The sequence below is a fragment of the Parus major genome, chromosome 9, assembly GCF_001522545.3.
Source record: "Parus major isolate Abel chromosome 9, Parus_major1.1, whole genome shotgun sequence".
NCBI classification, from domain to species: domain Eukaryota; kingdom Metazoa; phylum Chordata; class Aves; order Passeriformes; family Paridae; genus Parus; species Parus major.
Window position 1 is genome coordinate 14,039,430 of NC_031778.1, and position 23,064 is coordinate 14,062,493.

General features: G+C 47.0%; 2 protein-coding genes across 4 annotated transcripts in view; one reads left to right on the plus strand and one right to left on the minus strand.

Annotated features, from left to right (window-relative positions):
• The window catches only part of CCDC50 (coiled-coil domain containing 50), a 42,818-nt gene extending 38,411 nt beyond the window's left edge, over positions 1-4,407 (minus strand). The window contains exon 1 of one of the 3 annotated variants that reach the window (XM_015637991.3): positions 4,246-4,407. In XM_015637991.3, the coding sequence (XP_015493477.1) occupies positions 4,246-4,294 (49 nt within the window). In that variant the 5' untranslated portion in view covers positions 4,295-4,407. Of the gene's footprint in view, positions 1-1,674; positions 2,101-4,245 lie in introns of those variants that run through there. The other 2 variants (XM_015637992.3, XM_033516637.1) reach the window with 2 other exon arrangements.
• Positions 4,408-14,734: 10,327 nt separating this feature from the next.
• On the plus strand, positions 14,735-22,850 carry UTS2B (urotensin 2B). Its single transcript, XM_015637127.3, has 5 exons — positions 14,735-14,982; positions 17,142-17,243; positions 20,149-20,186; positions 20,424-20,517; positions 22,230-22,850. The coding sequence occupies exons 1-5, from the start codon at positions 14,859-14,861 to the stop codon at positions 22,253-22,255; spliced, it is 384 nt and encodes a 127-aa protein (XP_015492613.1). The 5' UTR covers positions 14,735-14,858; the 3' UTR covers positions 22,256-22,850.
• The last annotated feature ends 214 nt before the right edge of the window (positions 22,851-23,064 follow it).

The window sequence follows — 23,064 nt, forward strand, 5'->3', positions numbered from 1 at the left end:
TCACAATGACCCACCTGACCCTCAGCTGCTCTCAAAATTGTTGTCATGATTATACTAATCCAGTTAAAGGCCAATGCTTCCTTCAGATGAATATAGCTGACAGCCCATCTCTCAAAACCATTCCCCTGAAAAAACCCTAAGCAAAATCTTTCATCATCAGATATCATGCCAGCCATTCACACTTCCTCAATCCTCCTCCACCTCTGACAGACATCAAATTTATCTTGTCCACTGTCATGTTGCTGAGCACAGACAGGCACCAAAGGCCTCATTATAAGTGAATAGCCTCAGCCTGTTCCATGAGATCCTGACACATTGCACACCAGAGCTCATCCCCCTCCCCAATCACTTGGAGGGTCAGTAGCCAGGAGGTTTTTATTGCAGAAGTCTCAGCAAAGGTCATGTTAAGCTGCAGAGATCAGCAGAAAGGTCTGTAGCTGGGAGGAAGAGGAAGACAGATGGTAACAGAAAACTTCTATTCAGCTTATGCTAAGGTAAAAGAGAGCCAGCCAGACTGCCTGCCCCAGAGAACGCCTTGCCAAGACAGAAAATATTCAAGCTCTTCCTGATTCCCCAGGGTCACAGTCAGAGCTGTATCTTTTATGACCACGTTAGGGATACTGGCCTCTCAGGCAGCAGATTACAACCAGCAGCATTTGAATTTATAGCTCAGGAGCTCCCAAAAGTCAAACCAGGTGCTTAACAAAGAGTAGAAAGCACAGTGTGAGCATTGTTGTGTCTCTCCAAGCACAGGTGCCACAATCACCCTTTGTCAAGGCTGGAGCTCTAGACAGCAGTGGCAGGGTCAATTCTAAGCATCGTCTCTGACATATCACCCTTGCATTTCTTTACGGTACTACTAAAAATAAAATTCAATAAAAACACTTTACCCACTGCAAAATTCCATAGTTCTCCAGAGCTGCACACTGCTGGGGCAGAGTTTACAGTCCCCCCTGCTGCCACCTCTCCTTTTTCTCTTCTCACAGAGGATTCAAACTGGCAGGAAGATGAGGAGCCCCTGGGAGAATGCCCAGACCTGGGTTTTTTTCTGTTGCTGCTAACCACTGATGGCTCTTGGAGACTGCAATGGATGAGGGAATGAGCCTCAGCCTGAGCAGACAGGTATTCCCTTCACAAAGACGTTGCCTCAGACCTTTGGAAAGGCAACAGCAGACAGGACCACAGGTACATCCTCCAGAGAGGACTATGGTTTGCACAAAACACCTCCCGTGCAGCTCAGCCTGCCTGCAGCCAGAAACGCCTCTCAAGTCCAAGGGCTCGCTCACAGCAGGCAGCCAAGAGAGGGTGGAGCCCTTCCCAAACACAGCTCCTCGTAATGCATCAGGTCACAGGAGATGAGAGGCAGTTAGAGATCAAGCAGAGCCCAAGACAGTTTCATTTGCTTTATTAAGTAGCTAATCAAAATAATGTTTGTAGGATGTTTTTATCACCAAAAGGCTCACAAATGAGACCTCTAGTAAAAAAGATCTACATACACAAAGCTGAGCGGTCTCCTGAGGCAGGTCAAAAGAGCAAACAGCAAAGGCTGCTTTGTGGAAAGCAAATATGTCACACACTTGGCAGATGAACAGAAATGCAGGCAGAGAAGCACAGGCCACATGTTGCAACTAACACCAAAACCTTCAACAAATAATTTACAAGAGGTTTACTCACCACAGAGGTTAGATCCACTCTACTACTCATGGAAAAATGGGTCTGAAACACCAGGCTGCAGCAGCAAGGTGTCGTTTATGCTACAAAAAGTGTGTTTTCAAGGTATATTTTACACCAGTAAACTCCTGCACACAAAATAAACTGGATCAGCTGAAGCAGTTTTCAATAGCAAAATGCCATCCACATCAGGCCTTCAGCTGATATAAATGCTTTTGGAGATAATAGAGGAAAGCAAACAGAAGCAGCAAGACTTGCTGCAGCACCTAGCTACAGTTATCAGATTTTCACTGCTATTGCTGCACTAAAATTATCCCACTTTTAGAAAAGCTTTTGAGATCACTCCAGAAGAGGAGGATGACACTGTCTCTCAGCAGCCCTGGCTACCTACAGACAGGGAGAATCTGGACACAACACCTCCTCTCCCAAAGCAGAGCTGGTGAAGAACAAAGTACTCAAACCAGAACACTGTTCTTCAATGTTAATGAATGACTAAACCGACCTTTACCCCAAACAAAGAAAGGGAATTCTTTTTCCAGAAAGATCAACAGTGATTTCTCTATCAGGAACAATAAATATTTCCCTCAGTATGGCAGGCAATGCATTTCTTTCCTTGGCTGGCATTGACACAGAGCACGAAAAGACCTAATCCAAAGCATAGCTCAGTCTCAACGCTTTCCAAAACAAAAAGAAGTGCTGCCATTAAACTAAAAGCGTGACACATGCCTGAGGCTTTGCAGAACATGGCTCAAACCTCATCTACTTTGCACGTTGCTCTGGGACACTGCTTTAATCCCATTGCTATCAAGTAACAACAGATCATAGTAACAGGACACTCCTGAAGCTTAATCCACACTATACCATAGGTGCAAATTTCCCACGGACTGGTTGAGTTACACTTTAACATGTAAATGTACTTTCATTCAGCATGTAAACGACCTTTGCTCAGTCCAGTTAGCTCAATTCAAAAAATTAATAAAGGCAAATCAAATCCAGCCTACTTATATTGTGAATATGAGCATCTACACAGGGATTTAATTCACTTTAATCAACCCACTGGAAAGGTTAATTGGATTCATTTTCTTGAGTAACCAACCATGTGTGGACAGACTCTAAGGATGAGATCTTGACCACACTAAAATGGCCAACGACAGCTTTGCTTCATAGGAGGAACATTAACCCCTAAAATGTCAGTTTCAGCTTTTGTTCCAGTAACACTAAGTGAAGCATTAAAGGATGACAGAAGGTCAAAAGGAACGCCCAGCTGCCTGCACAGAAATAGTTTTCTACTCTTGGACAGCTAAATCATCAAATTCACAATTGCAATTTTTTAAGAATTGAAATTTGAAAAAAAAATTACCATTGCCAAGGGAAACAATTTTAAGGAAGTTTGGTTTCTTTTAGGCAGGAAACCATTGTTCTCTATTACTAGATAGTAAATCTAAACTAACTCGATTATGACGGAGCTTCTACTGGTTTATATCACAAATCACTGTCAGAAAGAACAACCCATCTCCTACAAAGCTAAAATCAAAGCAGCTCCGGGGCACATTTAATTCAGCTCAGCGGCGCACGTGTGAGGCAGACACTGTGCTAACTGTGCTAGCAGGGAAGCCGAGGCCAGCCCGGCCCAACAGAAGGTGAATCCGGGCTCTGAGCACAGGCCAAGCCAGCGGGACCCCTGAAAGCGAGGGGGGCACGGGGTCTGCGGGGCGAGAGCGGCTGCTTGGCGCTCCCAAGCTCAGTGCAGGCCAGTCTCCATAAAAACCGGTCGGAGTAATTGTTTATAACCGCGGCCTCAAGATCACCAGTAGCCCTCCAATCGCCAAATCTCTGTATATTCACAGTTCCGCTCCCATTTTTCCAACGGCCCGAGCGGAGGCTGCGAACCCGGCCGAGCCGTAACTGCGAGGGACGGACGGACGGACAGACAGACAGAGAGACATCCCTCCTCGTCCATCTCCCGCAGGGTGCCCCGGCTGCCTCATCCCCCGCGGGAGCGCAGTCCCGGCCGGCGCCCCCAGCCCGGCTGCCCGGGCGCGGCGGGGGGAGCGCGGCGGAGGCGCTGGCGGCCTCGGCCCCGGCGCAGACAAAGGGCTGCGCCCTCCCCCAGCGCCGCTCCTCGTCTTCTCCCGGGGAGAAGCGGCGCTGCCAGCCCGCCCCCCGCCGCTAGCCCAGGGAGGGGAGCCGGGAGCGGAGCCAGCAGAGCGGCCACTGTTCTCCGTCCAGCGACTGCGGTTCTCTGCCCATCGACTGCCGCTGCTTCGCCGCCGGCCTCCCCCTCTCGTCCCCTCCCGCCACCCGCCGGACACCCCGCAGCGGCGCCGGGACAGCCCCGCCAGCGCCGGGAGCCCCGGTGCCAGGGCCGGAGCACGGAGCGCCCCGTCCCCTCCCGCTGACCCGGCTCCCCGCCAGCGCCGCGAACCGCCGCGGCGCCTGGAAATTGTAAAATGATAATGTTTAAAAAAAAAACACCCCAAGCCAACTGTTTCTCCCCTGCCTCGCTCCCATTATGCCCCACACTGCCCCGTCCCGTCCAGCGCCCCCTCCTCCCCGCGCCGGGGTGAGCCGCACCTTCCTTGACTCTGGGCAGCTTGGAGTGGTCGATGCCGATGCCGGCCATGGCCGGGCCCGCGCCCCGCTGAGGGCGGCCCGGCTGAGGGCAGCGCGGCGGTGCCGCCCGCGCCCCGCACCACAAAGTTGGGAGCGGATGGAGCCGGCGCGGCCGGGCCGTACGGCGCGGGAGAGCGGACAGAAAGCGGCGGGCGGGGCGGAGCGGGGCCGCCTCGCCGCCCCTCGCCCCCCTTCCGGGAGGCGGACGGGGGCGTCCCGGGCTGCTTCCCCCTCCCCTTCCCTGGCGGGGCTCGGGTACCAGCTCAGCGGGACGGGCAGCTGCCGAGGACAGTTATTTATAAATTTTGGGGATTTTTTTTCTTTTTTTAGTTATTGTTTTATTATTTGGCGGGGAGCTGGAGAGTTGTGTTGGCGGCTTTGAGGCCGCGGCGGGAGATCCTCGGCCGGGGCGGCTGTCGGACCGCTCGGACAGCTCCGCTCCCCCGGCGCTCTCGTCTACCGGCTCCGGCTGCCTCTGTCCCTTCATCCCCAAACCATCCCATCCCTGTGCTCGCAACGGGAAAATCGGACGTGTCCCGGTGGAGCCGCAGAGCCCCAGCCCAGCGGTGTCACGGCCGCCGCACCTTGTCCCTCGGGGCGGGGCGGTGCCAGTGTCGGGACGGACACCTCTCGAGGAGGACAGCCAAGGCGAGGGATTTTGGAGCGCTGTGAGAGGCTCAGCAGTGCTCTGCCACACGCGGGTTGGTGCCAGCTCTCGATGGAGACGGGAGGACTCACAGCTGATGCTCACCTTGGTTTGCCGGCAGCAAAGAGAGCGAGATGATGTTCCGTGGGCAAAGGGGAGAAGAGGAAGAGGATTTGGGGTTTGGGGACGTCTGAGCTTCTCTGGGCTGTGCTCAGCACAACCAGTCGCTCATGTCAGCTGTTATGTTTAATCATAAATGCGTGATGCTGAGGACTATGCAAGCAGAAGAAGTTAATATTGCCACTTTCAAAATGGGTTGCTCCCAGCGTCTATTCCAATTGTCCATGACCTCCATGCCACTGGTGAGCAGGGGGGTGCAGAGCTGAGCCTGTTTCCTGCTCCCCCTCTCCAAAAGGCTCTGGGAAGGTCTGCACGGTGGGGGACTGGGATGGGAGCTGAGAGGGAGACAGAGTAGGATGTCAGACGTCAGAAAAAAACATCAAAGGGAATAAATATTTCCATTTTATTAAAAAGCAAAAAAAATTAAAGATAATGACCAAAATAATTTATTTCCAGAAGGTTAGTCTTGTGCTACTCCTGAATTTTCTAGTCCTGTTTACTGAAACTCAGGAACTGTCTGTCCTGAATTCTGCCCCTTTCAAACAATACTTTACCTGCCCCAATGTGGGAATGCATAGACTGCCTTGAATCTGCCTGCCTTCAGCTTCTCATCAACTTCTTAGCCTCCTGCACGGAAAAAGCCACGGAATTGTGTGTATTTGTGGTCCCTTCTCACACTACACACACCTAGCACACCTCTCCTGTGTGCTGGCACACTCTGAGAGCTGATGGGCCACCTGCCTAGAGGGATGTAGTACCCACTTAGAGAGAGGAGAGCGGTGCACAGCTGAGCCCCACTCCACAGGTCCTCCATATGATCACACAGATGGCAATTAGTCACAGGGTCTTGCCCCTCCAAGGGGCAGCTCACACAGATTATCTCCTGTCACTGTCCCAGCTCTGTCCAGCTCCTCCTTCTAATCCCTCTGCCATCCACACAAGCAGTACAACTGGGCTTCTTGCAAATAATCCCCATTGTTTCAGCCAGCTCTGAGTTAATGACAGGTCTAAAATCCAATTCTAGTTTCTCTTAAATTAAAGTTTTTCTGAACTCGGTGTATTCCTCTGCACATCCTTCACCATTTTCATAATCAAGAGTTTTGATAACTTAATAAGATTTTTTATTAGACAAAAGTGAGAACAAAAAAAGGAGGCCAAGCAACCAGGACTATAGAGAAGTGGCAATGAATGTACTGATCTGACACAGGTCACAGCTTTCCAAGCCCAGAGGATGGTTTTCTCCTGTCTTTCTCCCATTATGAACTATTGAAGTCAGAGCAGCAGAAGCTGAAATCCTGGAGCATTCACATTTACACAGCAGCTTTAATGCAATAGAGCTGCTTTATGACCCTACATTTATGAACAAAGCTTTAAAGCTGTCCATCCCAGTGGTCTTGCAATTTACTCCACAAATACAGCTCTTTGCTCTAGTCTTCAGTAATGAATTTATGTTGTATTAAGTTGTCTGTCTAGGGCCAAAACCAGCAACATAAATGAGTCATAAATCTGCACTGCATTCAGAAGGTCCATGTTGGGCTGGTGTGGCTTTGGCTGCTGTTATGAGTGAACCGTCTCCCTGGATGTGTTTAACTTCACTAAAGTGAGACCTCTACCCAGTGCTCAAAGTCACAGCAGAGAAGTTCCTGATTTCAGGTTTGTAATACACAAATTACAGGCTCCTCATTCTTCCTGTAGCTATATTTATTTATCTTGCAAGGTCTGCTGAAGCTCAGTGATAGCCAGTGGATGGTGAGCTCTGCTAGGACCTAAGGAAACTACAGGAACACAAAGTAAGTGAGACTTTGCTCTTACTGCTGGAAATGCCGGGAACATCTCCAGTTGTCAGAGCACAGAAAGGCTGGAGCAGGCTCCTGGGAAGGGTAATGCAGGCAAAACCCTGTCAACACTGTCAACCCATTCCCTATGGCAGTGTATTACACACCAAAATATTTTCTTTGCCTTCTTTACATCAGATTTCTCTCTCATTTTAACTTGATTTTCGAGAGATTATTCAGATAAAGTCTCTGAAATTGGAAGATGGTATGAATCACTTGGTCATAGAAGATCCACAAATGACCATAGCAGGGCTGAGGATGAGAAGGAATTAAACAGGAACCAGGGAATGAGTTACTGATGTAATGCCAGCACTGCAGCAGCATCACATCTTAGGCTCCCCAAAGGACTTCTCAGTGTGGTCATCTCAAGTCACCCTCCCAACTCTCACTTGTGTCTACAAGCTGCAGCTTCTAGGCAAAACCCATGAAAGGTGTTTGTTCTGAGAGACTGTCATCAGCTTTTCCTGTGGAAATTGTACAGCACCTAGCTTGACAAGTAGCATGTGTTGTAGTGGGTAGGTGAATCCCAGTGAAGCTGGGAAAAGAAACCACTTCCTTTTATTGAAGATAACAAGACAATGACACTCCAATCTTTTATAAAAGCAGGTACTTATTCTCACAGGACCTTCTGTCAGAAGAAAAGTCCATATTATTTCCCATGCAAAAAAGCAGAATTATATCTGACTTTAACTCTTCCCTCATGGACTAATTTCATTCTGAAGAGATTTTGAAGGGCACTAGTCCAAACCCCTGCTCAAAGCAGGACTGCCTTAAAAATCTGATGAGGTTGCTCAGTGCCTTCCCCAGGTGTGGTTTGAAAACCTGCAAGGCTGAAGATCACACCATCTCCCACTGTGATTTTTCTCCTTGTGTCCTCGCGGACTTCTCCTGGCTGCAGCCTGCAAGTCTGGACCCTTGTCCTTGCACTTTGTGCCCAGTTTGGCTCTGCTTTCCAGCTGCCCCTCTCCATGGCAGAGCACATACACCAGGCACATCTGTGAGGGGTGTGCTCCACCAGGCAGCTGGGGCAGGGGCTCGGACATGGCACTGCAGCTGGACTGTGCCACCACACTGGTATTAAACACCAGGGAGCTCCAGCCCTGGGCAATTTGCTTACCTGCAATCCAGGCATCTGATCTGCCCCTGAACACTGGAGAAAACCCAGACTGTTTATGCTGGTACACCACATAACACTTTCCCACCTTTCACAGCACTGAAAACACTCCTGAGGTGATGCACAAAGGAGAGGCTGGGATACTTTAAAAGAGAAAAAAAGCAATGAAATCTGGACTGGCCCTCAGAAAAGCCACAGTGAGCTTTGATGAGCAGGAGCTGCCAGACAGAGCATTGGGACTAGGAGCTAGGATTGCTTTATGCTGCTAAGATCTTTCTCCAGGCAGGGAGAGACTGTTTTGTGCTTGCTTCTTAAATAAGCTGGGCACCTCTCCAAGTCTCCTGCTGTCATTTTAGGTCAACAGGATAACAACAACTGTGAAATAAATTAAGTCTCATCAAGATGTTCACTTTCCACAGAACAGTCTTTGTTAAAGTCTCCTTAATGACGGCAAAGCTCTCTTCCAACTGATGAAGCTGCTGTCTGAATACACACAGAGGATAATAATCCTACAGGCAAGAACTTGTGCATCCATTGATGCCTAATGCAAAGGGATGGGAAAAAATGGTTCTAGGTCTCTCATGCTATCAGGTGCTGCATGTCCAAAACTAGCATGTCAGTGGTGACTGATGCCAGGGAACTGACCTTTCTGGGGACATGGGCTCTGGTTTTTTTCCAAAGCCAAATTCCTGTATAAAACTTTAAAACCCAGTGCAGGACTCCATTCGATCTGCAGGAAGCCTGAAGGATGTGAGTGCATTGTTTTCCCCTGTGATAAATAAAAAGCAATGTTTAGGGGCTCAAACAGGACCTGCCCCCAGCCTAGGGCAAGGATGCTGCAGGGCCATCCAGGGAGGGAGGCAGGTGATATAGTGATGCAGGGGAAAAAACAGACAGGGAAAAAAAAATAATGCTTCTGACATCAACCTCCCTGCATTTCTAAGCTAAGACACTTCAAGAGAGGTTTGAAGTCCTGTGCCAGAAAGGGTGTATGAGAGGAAGTGAACATTACAGCGTTGGCAAAGAGCACCAAGAAGCAGGTGTGTAATTTCCGTAGGTAGCGGAATGGTGCCTGTGGGAATTCAGGCTCCCTGAAGAACAAGGAGAGCAGAAGCCTGCAAGGATTAAGGTATTATAAAGCTCACCATGGGTAATTAATGGGGTGATTGCAAAGAATGAGCAAAGAGGAAACATGATTTGTGCTTACATGTAACATAACGAGAAGCACTAGGAAAACCATGAGCCATGCCACAACAGAACAAGGGGCTTTTTGACTGTCAAGTTGGAGAATTGCACAATTCATGTGCAATCTGAAGTGAGGTATGCCTTCCAAAAACCTCAGAAGAAAGTATTATTGAAAGTGTTACATAGTAGATGAGGGAAGAAGAAAGTAGCTAAATGTGTCATTCCTGACTCTTATGTCACAAGAACAGAATACCCAGGAGAATAGTCAGTTACTCAGCCCTCTTCAGGGAGCTGCCTCCATGCCCACGCAATCCAGGCATAAGAAGCATTAAAAATGCGGTAGGTAGTGATGAACCACCTTGGTCATTCTCAGATATTCTCAGCAACTACCACCTGGATGAAACCTCAACACACTGATGTTGTAAGAGAGAATTTGGTGGGGGCTGAAGTAAGTGCAGTTCTTGCCTAGCAGTGACTTTTCTAAATTCCACTTAGAAAAATTTCTAGGTCTACCTAAAAAAAGAATCACCTAATATGATTGCACCTGCCTCTGTAATCCTCTTCTGGATTAAAAAATATTTTTAAAAAAATTAAAATTCCTGTATTATTACTTGTGCCAGCTTTGCTTCCCAAGCTGCAGGGTGGTAAGGCATGAATATGTCCTACAGCCTCAGTTGGAGCCCTCATTTCAAATCACTTTGTATGTGCAAGTCTACAGCCATAACATATTGTTGTTCATACAACAAAACAGCCTTTTGCATGAGCAGAACTCTCACAGAGTCTCAGTAGATCAAGGTGCAAATGAAAAGCTAAGTAAGAAGACAGGCTGTCCAAAGGGCAAAGTTTATGGTTATCTGCACAAGTTTCACCAAAACACTACAGCTCTGTGTATGCTCCAAGCCCTACCTTGGGCGACTTGTAGGGACAGTTTTCCAAAAAAGTGGGCAATATTTCTCAATAAACCAAAACACCAGATGGTAACTGAGAGCAGGAAGAGAGGGAAAGGGGAATGGCAGTGAAAGCTGGCACTGTTAGCAGATAGAGATAACCTCCACAACCTTAAAAGTGCCCTTACTGGTATTTTTAGCAGGAAATTACCCAGCCTTGTCTTTACTCAAAGTAACACATACACAAGCTACATTCATCATCCAGGATGAACTCAGGGCTTGGAGAAGGCAGGTCAGAAGAGAGAGAGGTCAAGCTGAGGGTAAATCTGGTGGTTTAACCAGGTCATTCCAGATCATGCCTCTTCAGGACACTGTCCTGGCATGGAGGTCAGATTAGTCCTACACAGGCACACCAACATTTACCATTCAGGAGCATCACTGGAAGCATCTTTGAGACCAGCAGGTCATGGCACATTTCAAAGCAGAAGAGGTTTCCATATTGCCTTTCTCTCCTCACCAGGGACCTCAGCCAAGTCACCCCACTCAGTGGGGAGGCTGAGTCTGGAGGAGGTTTCAGTTCAGGATTAAGAGGCAGAAGTGAGAACTAGGGCATGACTGCCTCTGCTCCCTGTTTTCTCCATAGGCTGCCTCCTCCCACATCCAACACCTTTAGATTCCTGATTTAGTCTTTCAGCCCCTCACTCCAGGGCAACAGTTTGGAGCTGGCTGTTCTCTGAGAAGTTGAATGGTTTCCTGGCAAACCCTGGACTGGAAGTGAAAGCCAGACACGCAGCACATCTTCAATCCTTACCTCCACAGCCTTAACCTCAAGGAACTGGTTCTCTTTAGTACACTGTCCATCAGGTCTGAGCTGGTGGTGCTTCCCTCTGTGTGTGATCCTTGGCTGCCTGCAGTGAGGTGGCAGCTGAGCTGCTCTACACACTGCCTTGGACCTTTCCCTTTTCTTTGAGCAAGGATACAGTTGAACCACAGCATCTAATTTTGTAGCAGTAACAGGCCAAGCAACAGCTGAGCCCCAAAGACAAGCACATAGAAGGGGGAACAAATTGCGTGAGTCAGACTAAAAGCTTCATAAATATTGACTGGTTTTAACAGTCCCCTAAGGAACAGAGAATCTCATTTTATAACTACATCTCCATTATGCACTCCCTCCTCTTAGGAAGTTGCAAGGGGAGTTAGTCTCCTGGCTTATGAGTACAATATTTTAATTCTTCTCTGCAGTCAGGTTGCTCTGACTGGGACTTTGCACCACACAGCAGCAGGATATCTGAGCACTTTCCAGTCGTGCTTTAAATAACATTCTGGAGTGGCCTTTGTTCTCTCAAGTTGGCTCCAGCATAGAAATTATTTGGTTAGAGGAGAAATCTGACATTAAAAGTGTAAGAGATGAAGGCTGTAGAGCACAGGGTGCATTTCAGTACCTTCTCCTCTGATTCCTACCAGATAAAGCATGGTTGGAGACCCAGAGGAGCAGACATGCAGTAGGAGGCGGTGGCACCGTTCACATGTGTTTTCTTAAGCACCTTAAGTAAAGGCACTTTCCTGACAGGTCCTCCCTCAGCAGGTTGTTTTCTCTGAGATGAAACAAGCTATGCTTATGTGGGGTCCATAAGACCATGGCAGGACAGGGACCCATCCTGAGAGGGGCAAGCAGGGCAGGATCAGAGACTGCAGCCAGGTTCAGCCAAGAGCTCCAGCATTCAGGGAAGCTCATGATGACGAGGCAGGTCCCAGGTCAAGATGGAAACCAATACACTGGTCAGCATCAGGCCTGATGACAGCAGGCAGAGACAAACAAAGCTCAGTGAGCACCAGACAGGCCCACAGAGATGGGACATACCACAGTCCAGCAGGGAAGTCCACTTGCAGCTCTGGATCCAGATCAATAGGAACCATGGGCAGGCAAAGACATAGCTGAACTCCAGACCAGAATTCCTCCAGCATAGCTCTGGGAAAAACAGGAGACCAGGCTGAGACTAAATGGGTCTCCTGAGATGACAGGAAGAGAGGGCAGTGAGGCCCCACCTGAAGATGCTCAGGACCATTGACACCCTCCAGGCACTGACACTCTTGTTCATCTCTCTCACACTGAGAGCTGGTGCAGCTGGATTTGGTGGCCCTGCTTGAACCAAGTCCTCTCTATTCCTGCCCTCTGGGCTGTTGACCCTTGCTATTTTTCCAGTCTGGTCATGTTGGGTTACCTGAATTCCACATAGCATGGTGAAAAGAGAAACTTCAACATGAAGGGACAGATTGGGACCATGGGAGGTAGAGATGGAGCTCACATCTTCATGTTCTCGTTATCCTTGAACTCCAGACACAAATGGATGCTTATCAATGACATTATCAGTTATCAGACATTATCAATGAGGGAAGTAATAGAAGGAATGTGGAGACTGCATTGTTTTCCTATGGAGAATAAAATACATAAGAAAAATAAAATGTAATATTATTTCCAGCACCTGGATTAATGGGGTAAAAGCAAAGGAATTTTCCAAGTGGGAGCCTTAGAGAAGACCAACAGTGCAAATCAATTACCTCCTAACTTCAAAAAATAAAAAAATTCCACTAGTGCCTGGCAGCAACTGCCAGGCTTCTCTCCACCAACCCATCTCCTGAAAGCATCCACTCCTCACAGCATCCAGTCATCTTACTTCTCATATGTAAATCTGGCATGGCAGTTCCCCACCTTCACCAGAGGCATCACTTGAAAGGCCTGGCACACTCTCTACTCTCTCTGTGAGTTGCTTTGGGGGCTGAACCGTTGCAATGATCCAGAACTGAAGTTTCTCTGCAGTGAAAGAGGGAATCCTAGGAATAGCTCAACATCCTGAAAGAGCCTGCCAATAGCCCATGAGATTTTGTATCCAAAGGTGGGGAAAAACAGTCAGATATCTGTGGATTTTGCATCAACGTAGATGAGATGGAGAAACTCACCTTCTCTATCCAGGCAAAGTTGATTTCAGAGAAATCTCAAGACAGACTAAGATTTAGCCATTTAGCACTAAATTGAAATAGACTTAACCTTCCCTTAGGGATATAGTTTTGTGTAAAAGCTGCTATTTTCCAGACTGGACTCCTGTGTGAAGTGGTGCTTATCCAGCTATGGCTTCTGCTTCATGGGGGCTGCTCACCTCTGACCAGTTTGAAACTGGTACCTTGGGGAGATGGAGGTGGCTGGAAAAGTGTTCCAGTAGGACATAGGTGTCCCTCAGTCCAAACAAAACTTTGTGAAGAGGGTGAGTAGTTCAGATAGCTGTTCATTAGTTCACAAGTCTGAAGGAAACTACAGGTTTGGTTAATTTGTACATATTATATCTCCAGGGAAAATTTTGGAATATTTTCTCAGTAGAGAACTCTTTGTTAATGAAAGCATCACATTCATTTTTTTAGGCATATCCCACAAAAATCTGTGCCTCTTCCCCTCCATTTTGTTGATAATATATCAAATAATAAAATATTACAAGGGTTATTAAAAGGCTTGCCATTCAATACCTATCGAAGGTACAGAACAAGTTGTAGGGAGAGCTGGGGACCTGAAGCCAAAAGCCCAAACATGGAAATTATACTTTTAGTTGAGATGAAGTGCAGGTACCATCAGATGAAGCTATCTTGGGTAATCTGGCATGACGTGGTGTCAAAAAAGCACACACAGTGAGTCACTAGGAGTGTATGTACAAATCAGAGCTTTCCCTGATCCTCTCCCCCATCCCACCATGGGGGGAGTGAGCTGGCAGCTGTGTGGTGCTTAGCTCCTGGCTGGACTTAAACCACGACAAGTACAGATGATTCAGTTCTGCAGGAAGAGGAGAAGTGAAGAACAAAGCCTAGAACTGTTACTATTACAATATTTTTCTTAATAAGGTTGTTGTGGAAAAGTAGTTGCAGGTCCCTGATCAATAGTGATGGATAGGCAACAAATGGAAGTCAAACCAAAATGTAGTCATGGCCTGAGAAGACATGGAATATATGCAATGTGTCGCTGTACTTTGCTCTAAAATTATAAAACAAGGCTGTGTAGCCAGAACCAGCATCTGACCTTCCACTTCTTTTTTTTTCCCCAAGAAAAAAACTGAAGACTCTTGCCCATCCTTGACGTATTCCATACCTACTGCCAAATCTGCACTCCCCCACTCAGACATAATCCCAAAATAGGATGTGATGCCTTTCCCGTTGACAAAGCCATAAGTCACAGCGAGCAAGACACACTCAACGTTCTCCAATCAGTTAAATGAAAAGAGCTCTCCCCCTCTGTTTCCCATCACTTCAGCAGTCATTATATCTCACATTAATTAATATAGGCACTAGGAAGTGAGATGATAAATTACAAAACCCCATTAACCTGATTCTGTCCAAACTGGTAAAATATGGCAGCTTGTACATTAGACAAACCTTCCTTGCTAACGTGGGAGTCCTCATGCCTGAACTCTGTTAAAGCAGCAGCCCTGAGAAAGTATTTTTAATGTGTGTATGTATGGAATGTATATCAACGTGCGTGAACAGTGCACGCCTGTGGGAACATCAGAATTCATTAGATCAGTCTGATATGAGATATATTGAACAGGTTCCATCTGACATATGTTACTGGGTTGTTCTGTCCACTCCCAGCGGAGTGAATCATATTGACAGGTTGAATTATATCTCAAGAGATATTTTTCTCCCCTCCTCCAAAGGCCATTTGCAATCACGGCACATCCACTGCCTCTTAAAAGTGAGCTCATCTGGTGCTGGTTGCATTGAAGTCCTCCACCGTGCCTGAAGGAAGGATGCTTTTGGGCGCTGGGAACGTGGAGAAGATGTGGTCTGCCCAGCTGTGTCTGGCAGTGCTAACCATCCTGACCATGGCTCTGTGTGTCCCATCTACGCATGGAGACCCTTTTTTACTCCAAGGTAAGCTGGAATACAGGCTACATGACACAGGTAGGTGGTTACCTTTTTGTTTGCTGCTTGCCATGGCCAATGCAAGACTCACTTTTCTGGGAAAGAAAACAAAATGAACTCTGAGCTGTACTGAACAATCTGTTAACATGGGTCGTAATGAGAGGCTTTTTCGTATTATCATGAGCTAAAGCTGTCCTTCTGCTCTGCAGCTGGCTGTATGACACCTTCTGATAATCAGTGAAAATTTCAGATCTGTTGAAATCTGGTAAGGGTAGATCTTTCTCTCCCATTAAAAAAAAATAAAATAAAAATAAAAATTAAATATCAGAGAGTAGCAATTCCAGTATGTACCATATGAGATTTGACAGCTCATAAATGTCAGTAGTACAGCAATGCTGAACTTTTTTTTCTTCACAGAACTTCTTTTTATATGTACTTCTCCAGTAATTTAAATTAATCTTAACTTGAATTTATACTGCAAGGAAATGTCAATCATTAGTGCTCTTTCTCAAAGAGGCTTGGCAGTGGAAGAAAAGAAAGAGCCGCTAAATATAGGCTTGAAAATAACATTGCTTTTCAAATGATTTTTCCTCTTATATCACCTATTTATTTTTGTAATTACAACCAAAACATTCCCCAGGCCACTCTATCTAAATCCTGCTTCTGTTTAGCTTTTACTGGAGTGTTTATAGCATTGGTTTTGTTGTTTGTTTTTTTTTCCCTGTAGCAAATCCCCCCCAAAAAACTATAAGTAACTATTTTAAAATTGTAACTGTCCTTCATACTTAGGACTGAGGTTTATGGCACTCCATGCTAGCTGCAGGTTGCTCTGCTCGCTCCCCTGGGTTTATTTCCAGAGATCGCAATCGGGACCAGCAGCTTCAGCCGCAGTGTGAGGCAGGGTTGAGTCTGGCCAAACACTTAAAACATCCCTTTGGCCAGTGTCCCTCAGCTTCTGCAGATTTATGTGACGTTGGCTAATGGAGCTGATTCCCTCATACTCTTGAGCATCCTTCAGGCTCATCTGGTGCAACATTTCGTTTCATGTGTACCAAGAATAATCGCATTCATCCCCTCAGAGGGCTGATAGACATATGAGACTGCATTGAGCAGAAGTCCTAAGGATCCCGGAAGAAGAGGAAAAAAGCCTTTCTGTAGAATCTTAGTATTTTCCATGGAATTCTGAAGGCATCTTCTAGGGCTCTGTAGGGTCTGGGTGTAGGGTAGGGCTGTTCAGACCAAAGCTTTTTTGAATGGCCACTCTGCCTATAAAGTCTGCTCCTGATCTACCATTCTCAAAAATTAGTGCAACATTCTAGTCTCAGATGACTCTGGAAATCTGTTGAGCAGGGCTGGGAGGGTCTCAGAACCTTCAAGGCACTGAGCTGCCCCATCCCCTGTGTGTTGGCTTCTGCTGAACTCTTGACCTTCACAACCATTCATTTGAGGGCATAGCCACAACCACAAAAGTAAAACCACTGAGAAAGTGACCTAAAAAGGCCTCTTAGAGAGATCCAAATTGCTTTAAGACAGCAGTCTGGGGAGGTTTTTCCTGGAAAAATTCTGCATGGTCTTTCTTTAAATTCCTCCACACTTTTACTCTGTTCAGGAGGAATCCTTCAGTACCGCTGGCAATCAGACAGAGAAGCCCCAAGGCCGAGTGAGCTCAAGGAAGGGCTCTGGGGCTGCAGGGATTTCCAGCCCAGTGAGGAGGGACTTCCCACCTCTGTCAGCCCTGGGAAGGTGCAGGGAGTGAGCGGGGGAACTCCTGCAGTTTTGAGAAGAGAGGATGTTGTGGGTGCCTGTCTGGCTTTGCAGAGGCGCCCACTCCACCCACCTTGCAGAAGAGCTCGGGACTGTGTAAATCAAGGTGATGTCTCCAGCTTCTGCAGGCAGTCATGCTGATGAGGCTGCAGTGGGACTGGCCAGCAGCCCAGGGCTGGCAGGGAGGGCTCCCCATCCCACACCCTTCCACTGCGCAGCCCTCACTGCCTGGACGTTTTATTCTGTGCTCACACACCTTCCTTTTCCACCCTGATGAGTGCTGACAGGAGACATTTTCATTCCACTTCTTAGCCTTCTTAATTTGATTAAGAGATTAATTGCATGAATTGATTAATTGATTCTTAATTTGATGAGATTGAAAAAGATATGTTTTATATCTGCAGAGAACCGAGTGCTGCCAGAGAGAGAAGACACAAATCATGAGGACACATTGCTGACTCTGCTTCTTAATAAGAAATTCGCATGGCGGAGGCCAGAAAATATTGGTAAGTGAAGAGGAGAGCTCTGCTTCTTGAGTCTGTGTTTGCATGAATGCAAGGAACCTGCTTCTCAGGTTCTTCAGAAATGCCAACTGCTCAGCAAGTGGAAGCGGCACCGTGTATGAGGCCTACTTGTGATTAATGTCAGATGCTCTCCATCATGGGACTCTGGGATGTGCTTTTGCAAAGTAAAGCCACCAAAAACCACGTACCCTAGAGCCTCAGCCAGTCGAGATTTTTCTGGGAACATAAGTAAAAACAAGAAAATTTTCTGCTGAGTCCCTGTGGCCCTACTATCCCTTAGATGTGTGCATTGCCCAGGGCATGGACCAGCTTTGGGAGCCACCTCTCTGCCCACACCCCAAACAGCCCTGTGTGCTTCTGAGAGACAGCAGCATCATGTTATCCTTTGGGGCAGGGGGATTTCACCAAGATTTTCCAGTGAGATCCCTTGGGGTCAGGTGTAGTTCAGGACAAGGGCAGGGGGAGCTCCTGGCCTGGGCCTAAGCCTCTGCTACTGCTGGAAGAGATTGAGACAACTGGCTTTTCCCACCCAGCCACCAAAGATGGGCCAGGGAGAGGCTCATCCTGGTCTGTGCTCTGTGAACAGACATCAAATTTAAAAGCCACCCACCTGTGGCTAAACTCAGACCTGCTGAAGAGAAGCTTGGGCTTTCCCTGATGAGGCACAGCGATCACAAGCACCCAATGGATTAGAGAGGTCAGCTACTCCCATGGCCACTGCAGCCAGGGGAGGGTTTGGGCTGGACGTGGTGCTCTTGGAGCAGGAAGCTGCCCTTCCCTGTGAAAACAGCTGAGAGGGGTCCCAGCAAAAACGTTATGAAAACCCATTTATCAAACTCACTCAGTGCTCTTCCCAAGACCCTTGTTAATGCAGCAAAGCAGTGGTTAAACGAGCCTGGGACAAATAAATAAACATAAATAAATCAAGCCCTTATACTAACAAAGGCATTCTTCTTGCAAAGGGGATGCATTCAAGAAATAACATTTTTATGATAAGTTTATGGATTATTGCACTTATTACTCCTAGAGGAAAGGCTGCATTTTATGCCAGACAATTGAATATAATGAATCTCTGAGCAGAGCACAGACAGAGGATTTACAGCAGGCAGTTTCTCAGGGCTTCCTCCATAAATTAACTTCCTTCTCCCTGTCTGAGATAATCTGTTCCAAATTTCAGCCGCTGTTCATTTTCTATTCATAGCACTCATTGGCCAAACTTACAGTTTGCAAAAAATCAAGCCAAAACAGGCACTTGAAACTCAGAAAGAGGCTAAAATGTTAATAATAATAATAATAATAATAATAATAATAATAATAATAGTAATACTTAAGTGACACTTTTGACTTACAGATATGCCAGGGTCTGTCTGTCTCTACCTTATGGGTATGTCAAGACATACTTAGAAGAAATCTGCCTGAGGTCATTGCTGATAGTGCCAGGAACAGAGCCCACACCTTCTGATTCCACCCCCACCCCCGTCTCATCTCTCAAATCGAATCCTGATGTAATGGATTTGCTTAGGAACTGCTGCTTTTACTGTTGGATGAATATCAGAAAACATTCAGGATTTTTCAACAAAAGTGTTTCTTTTTTGAAGGAGAAACCAAGAAGGCAGTCAGCTCTTTCTTGGCACCCTCCTGCTCAGTTTCAAATGTTAAAATAAACAAAAAAAAACCCCAGGTCTGGCAATGTGTCTGTGTGCTGAAGTCTTATCTGAAATCTGAAATCAAGGGGAATTATGTCTTAAATCCTCCTGATGATCCAGACCAATGCCTGCTGCCATGTTAGGAATAAAGAGGCATCTCCAGGCCTGTTTTTTTTTTTGTTGTTGTTGTTTGCTTGTGAGGCCCAGCAAAAACATTCTTTTAGCTCTTTCCTGGCTCTTCTGCTTATTTTAGTGCATTTTTTCCCAGCCAAGCACTTAAAACCAGTTGATCACTTTGCACTTTCCTCCCAGGAGAACTGCTGTAGCACACTCAGCTTTGACTGTGCCCATCTCTCTTATTAAAAAATTAACTGATTTTGACATCAGTTTGGGTCTGGAATAAGGTACCTCAGTCCTCAAGAGAAGTGAGACTGAAATTCCCCACCCCTGCAGCTTTCTCCTTTGCTATTCCAGGCTCTTCTGAGTTCAGCTGGATGTTTCAGATGCTGTTCTTAGGCACCTAACTCTCCCCTCTTTCTGCATGGGCAGTTCATTCATGCACCTGCATAGTTTTTTTGATAGTAGTAGAGTACTGACTAGCCTTGAGATCTCTAAGTCTGATCTATGAGGCTGGGCCCCAAGTCCTCATGCTCCCCTAACATTTACAAGTGTGGAACCTGTGCACTTACTGCTACATGACTTTTCCTGTTGCTCCTCTCTGCCAGCCTGGATCTTTGCTGGTTTATAAATCAATAAGTTATGCTAGGCTAAATTAGTGTCTTCTGACTTCTGCCTGCATGGGTGATGTGAGGATAAACAAGTCTTAAAGGAATGGGATTTCATATAAAAGCCAGTGACATAAAAGCCAGCATTTGAGGTTTGCAGTTAGCAGGATAAAAATCAAAAAGCAAGAGTTTCACCTTTGGTGAAACCATTGGTATCACACAGTATGTGACCTCATAGGGCTAATTCCCCTACGGCCTGGTGAGCAGTAAAGAAGCCTCCCTCATAATGGAGAATTAGGATAAGATCCCATAGGGTTCAGCAGAGAAAAACCTGCTTTTTTTTCTGTTTCTGCTGTCATTCATTTGAAGATCACTAGCAGGAGTTAAATGATAACTAGGTCTTAGCTTTGTTGTAACTTGTCTTTGCCCTCTGGAGAGGGCAAATGAAGAAATGGTTTTTAATTTGAGCTTTGGGAAGCAATGCAGATGCTGATGTTACTCTCTCCCTTCTTGCAGACTGGGAGCTGGCAAGGAAATTTGAAGAGCTTGAAGAGGTGAGAGGAGCAAATGCACAGACACATAGATGCATGTTCTTGCATGGGTAGTTAAACAATTTTGTAAGCTGTCTTTATGCCCTATCCTTCCATCTTTGCATCCTGCTACCCTTCACCCTGCTGCTATAATTTAACCATGGATTGAGAAAAGGGAAAAGCAGAACCTGCATTTCCCAGCACTCTGTGGAGCTCCTCATGGAGGGGCCCTTGTTTACTGCTGTGTTTGTGTTTAAACAGCTGGAGAAGTTGAAGGATCAGCTCTCAGCTGAGGATGGGTCAGAGGTGGCCTATGCCTTGGAAAGTCTCTCAGCATCCCAGCCCAAAAAACGCGGTAGGTTTTGAATTTGAGCCTTGCAGCCATCCTGTCCACTCTCATTTCCAGGGCTTCCTTTGTGCAACAAAGACAGCCACACTAAACATGCCCCAAATATGTTGAAAAACAGCTGGCTGGCAGCTTTTTGAGCAGTCCTCTCTTATGGCTGGCTGGTTTAGCAGCTGGTGAGCAGGATTGTGTTCCCCAACTCTGTCTGCTGTCGAGGCAGATACACCAGGTCTGCACACCCAGGACCTCGTGGAGGCAGGCAGTGTCACATCCTGCTTCTCCCAGAGGAACGTGGGGTTATATGAGCCATGAGTGCTGCCCTGGAGTGGGGGAGTTCTGTATGAACATGTCCCCACCGTGTACCCCTCGCCTTGCTCTGGCCTCAAAGCAACTACTGGAGGCATAATGAGGCATGTGGACTGCAGGCATTCCCCTCTGCCAAGGTCAGTGCCTCCCCACAGAGAAAAAAGGAGCGCTTGTCTGCTGCTGAAAAACAGCTAAAAAGGATGTGGAAATCAACCAAGAATGCAGGGAACTAAGATCTGGTATGTCCCCCAGCTGGTCTCCAAGCTTTGTCCAGTCTGTATCCAGTGACTCAGGAGCATATTGCACCAGTGCTCCCGTGAAGCTGCCCCTGACAAGCACATGGACAATGCTGCTCATGCTGGTTATCAATGGAGTCCTCCACAAAGCAGTAGCAGCTGTGAACCAGAAGTCACTGATGACAGATCTGGCCTAAAAACAAAAGAGCTGGTTCTGCCCTTAGCCCACATGTTCTGTGCACATGGAAGCTGACAACTGCCAGACAGCCAAGAGAAAATCCCTTTGTGCAAGGCTTGCTTAGATGCTTAGGTGATCCTTAGGCAATATGCAATTTAAAAGCACCCCTGGAGGCTGTCATTAATTTGGCTACTGCAATTCATGCCCCCACCAGTCTGGAAGGTTTAATGTAGATAAAACTACTTCCCATTGCCACGTTTAAATCAGATTCTGACATAAATGAAAGCAGAGAAATGTTGTCTTCATCTAATGTCCTTCCAGTCTGGGGGGAGCTCATGTCTCAGCATGAGCACTGCTGATTCAGTAGGAGATTTTTAACAAGATCCTGGTTTCAAAAACCAGGTATAAATCTCTTATCATACTTGATAACAGGAAACTCACATGGGATTCACGCTGGTTGTGATACAGTTACTGTTTCCAACACCAAAATATCCATCTTTCCCTAATTTAGTCTTGTTTAAAGATTCTACAGTAATCAGTGTTGTTTGGAGGATGGTTGGTAGCAGAAAGGTGGTGACTGGGTTTAAAAAAGGGTAAGAACCAGATCCAATCTCTCCAAGTCAGTATCCTGCTCTTCCAGTCAGCCACAGGTGAAAACCCCTGCACACACCCCTGAAGCAGCAAAACTGCTGACCAGTAGACAGGAAAGAAAAAGCTGGTTCCTGACATTGCTGAATTAGAACAAAAAGAAACCTTTTAAATCAAGAAACATGAAGACAACTTATATCCCATGTTTACACTATGAGTAGCTAAAAGGAACACCTTCTAAAAGTGTTATATGAACTCAAAGCTGGTTACTAAGATGTGTCCTGAAAGCACAATGCTGTCTGCATGCTCCAGCTCTCTCAACACATGGGTCTTTTGAAACCTCCAGGGCTAGAGTGGGAAGCTGAAAAAAGGCCCTTGTATGCTGACATCTTTTTTTTTGTATTCCTTCACAGCCTGCTTTTGGAAATACTGCATCTGAAGGCTTGTGAGGACTGGAGGGTGAAGATAAGCCCTTCCCCATACTGCCTCGCTGGGTATTAACGTGTTAAGAGTTTGTTCTGTTCCCTCATCGTGCTGCTAATTCGGAAGCCATCCTCCACGACTGCACCACAGCCAAGACTAGCAGGGGCCGTGACAGGAGCTGGCAGCCCACTGCCACTCTCTCCTGTCCTCTTCCAGGTTTAACCTACCATGGTCTTCTACTCAGAAGATGCTTCCCAACTTTCTGTGCTGTCCTGTGTGTGCCATTCAGGCTGCTACCACTGTACACTCTCCCCCTTCTCACCGGGTCCCCTGAGGCACCGAACACTGACTCAGCTTCCCTGGGCTTGGGGCTCTGGCCACCCCTGCAGGCTTTGCTCTCAGCGGTCTCTGGGTTTCCTGTCGCCTCCTGGGCAGGTCTGTGCTGCCATGGTGGCCACTGCTGGGACAAGGCAGGCTGGGTGTGATGTGAAGGGCTCAGGGCTGGATTGCTGAGCCAGAGCTGCTCCTCGCCGTGTCCCACAGTGTGCACAGGGGAGGGCAGGCAGACAGCTCTGGATCCTTTGGATACCATTCCAATAAAGATTTTTTGTTGCACACAAGCATGTGTTATTTGCTTTCTCAGCCCCTGCAGGGACCCAAAGTGCAGCACATTTCCCTTGATGTCGGCTCTTATTACCTTAATGGTTCATGTGGAGTTCACAATGGAAGAAAGGCTCCCATTAAACACCAAGGGTTTGAATGTGCTGGGGAAACAGACCCTTCCTTTTGGCCAGGATTGGGAATGAGACCTGGGTCTTTTTCATA

Bases quoted from the DNA above. Each gene is read 5' to 3' on its own strand.
- UTS2B (XM_015637127.3), top strand. From the start codon at position 14,859: ATGCTTTTGGGCGCTGGGAACGTGGAGAAGATGTGGTCTGCCCAGCTG. The intron at 20,187-20,423 runs GTGAGAGGAGCA...GTGTTTAAACAG, and splicing joins AATTTGAAGAGCTTGAAGAG to CTGGAGAAGTTGAAGGATCA. The intron at 20,518-22,229 runs GTAGGTTTTGAA...ATTCCTTCACAG, and splicing joins ATCCCAGCCCAAAAAACGCG to CCTGCTTTTGGAAATACTGC.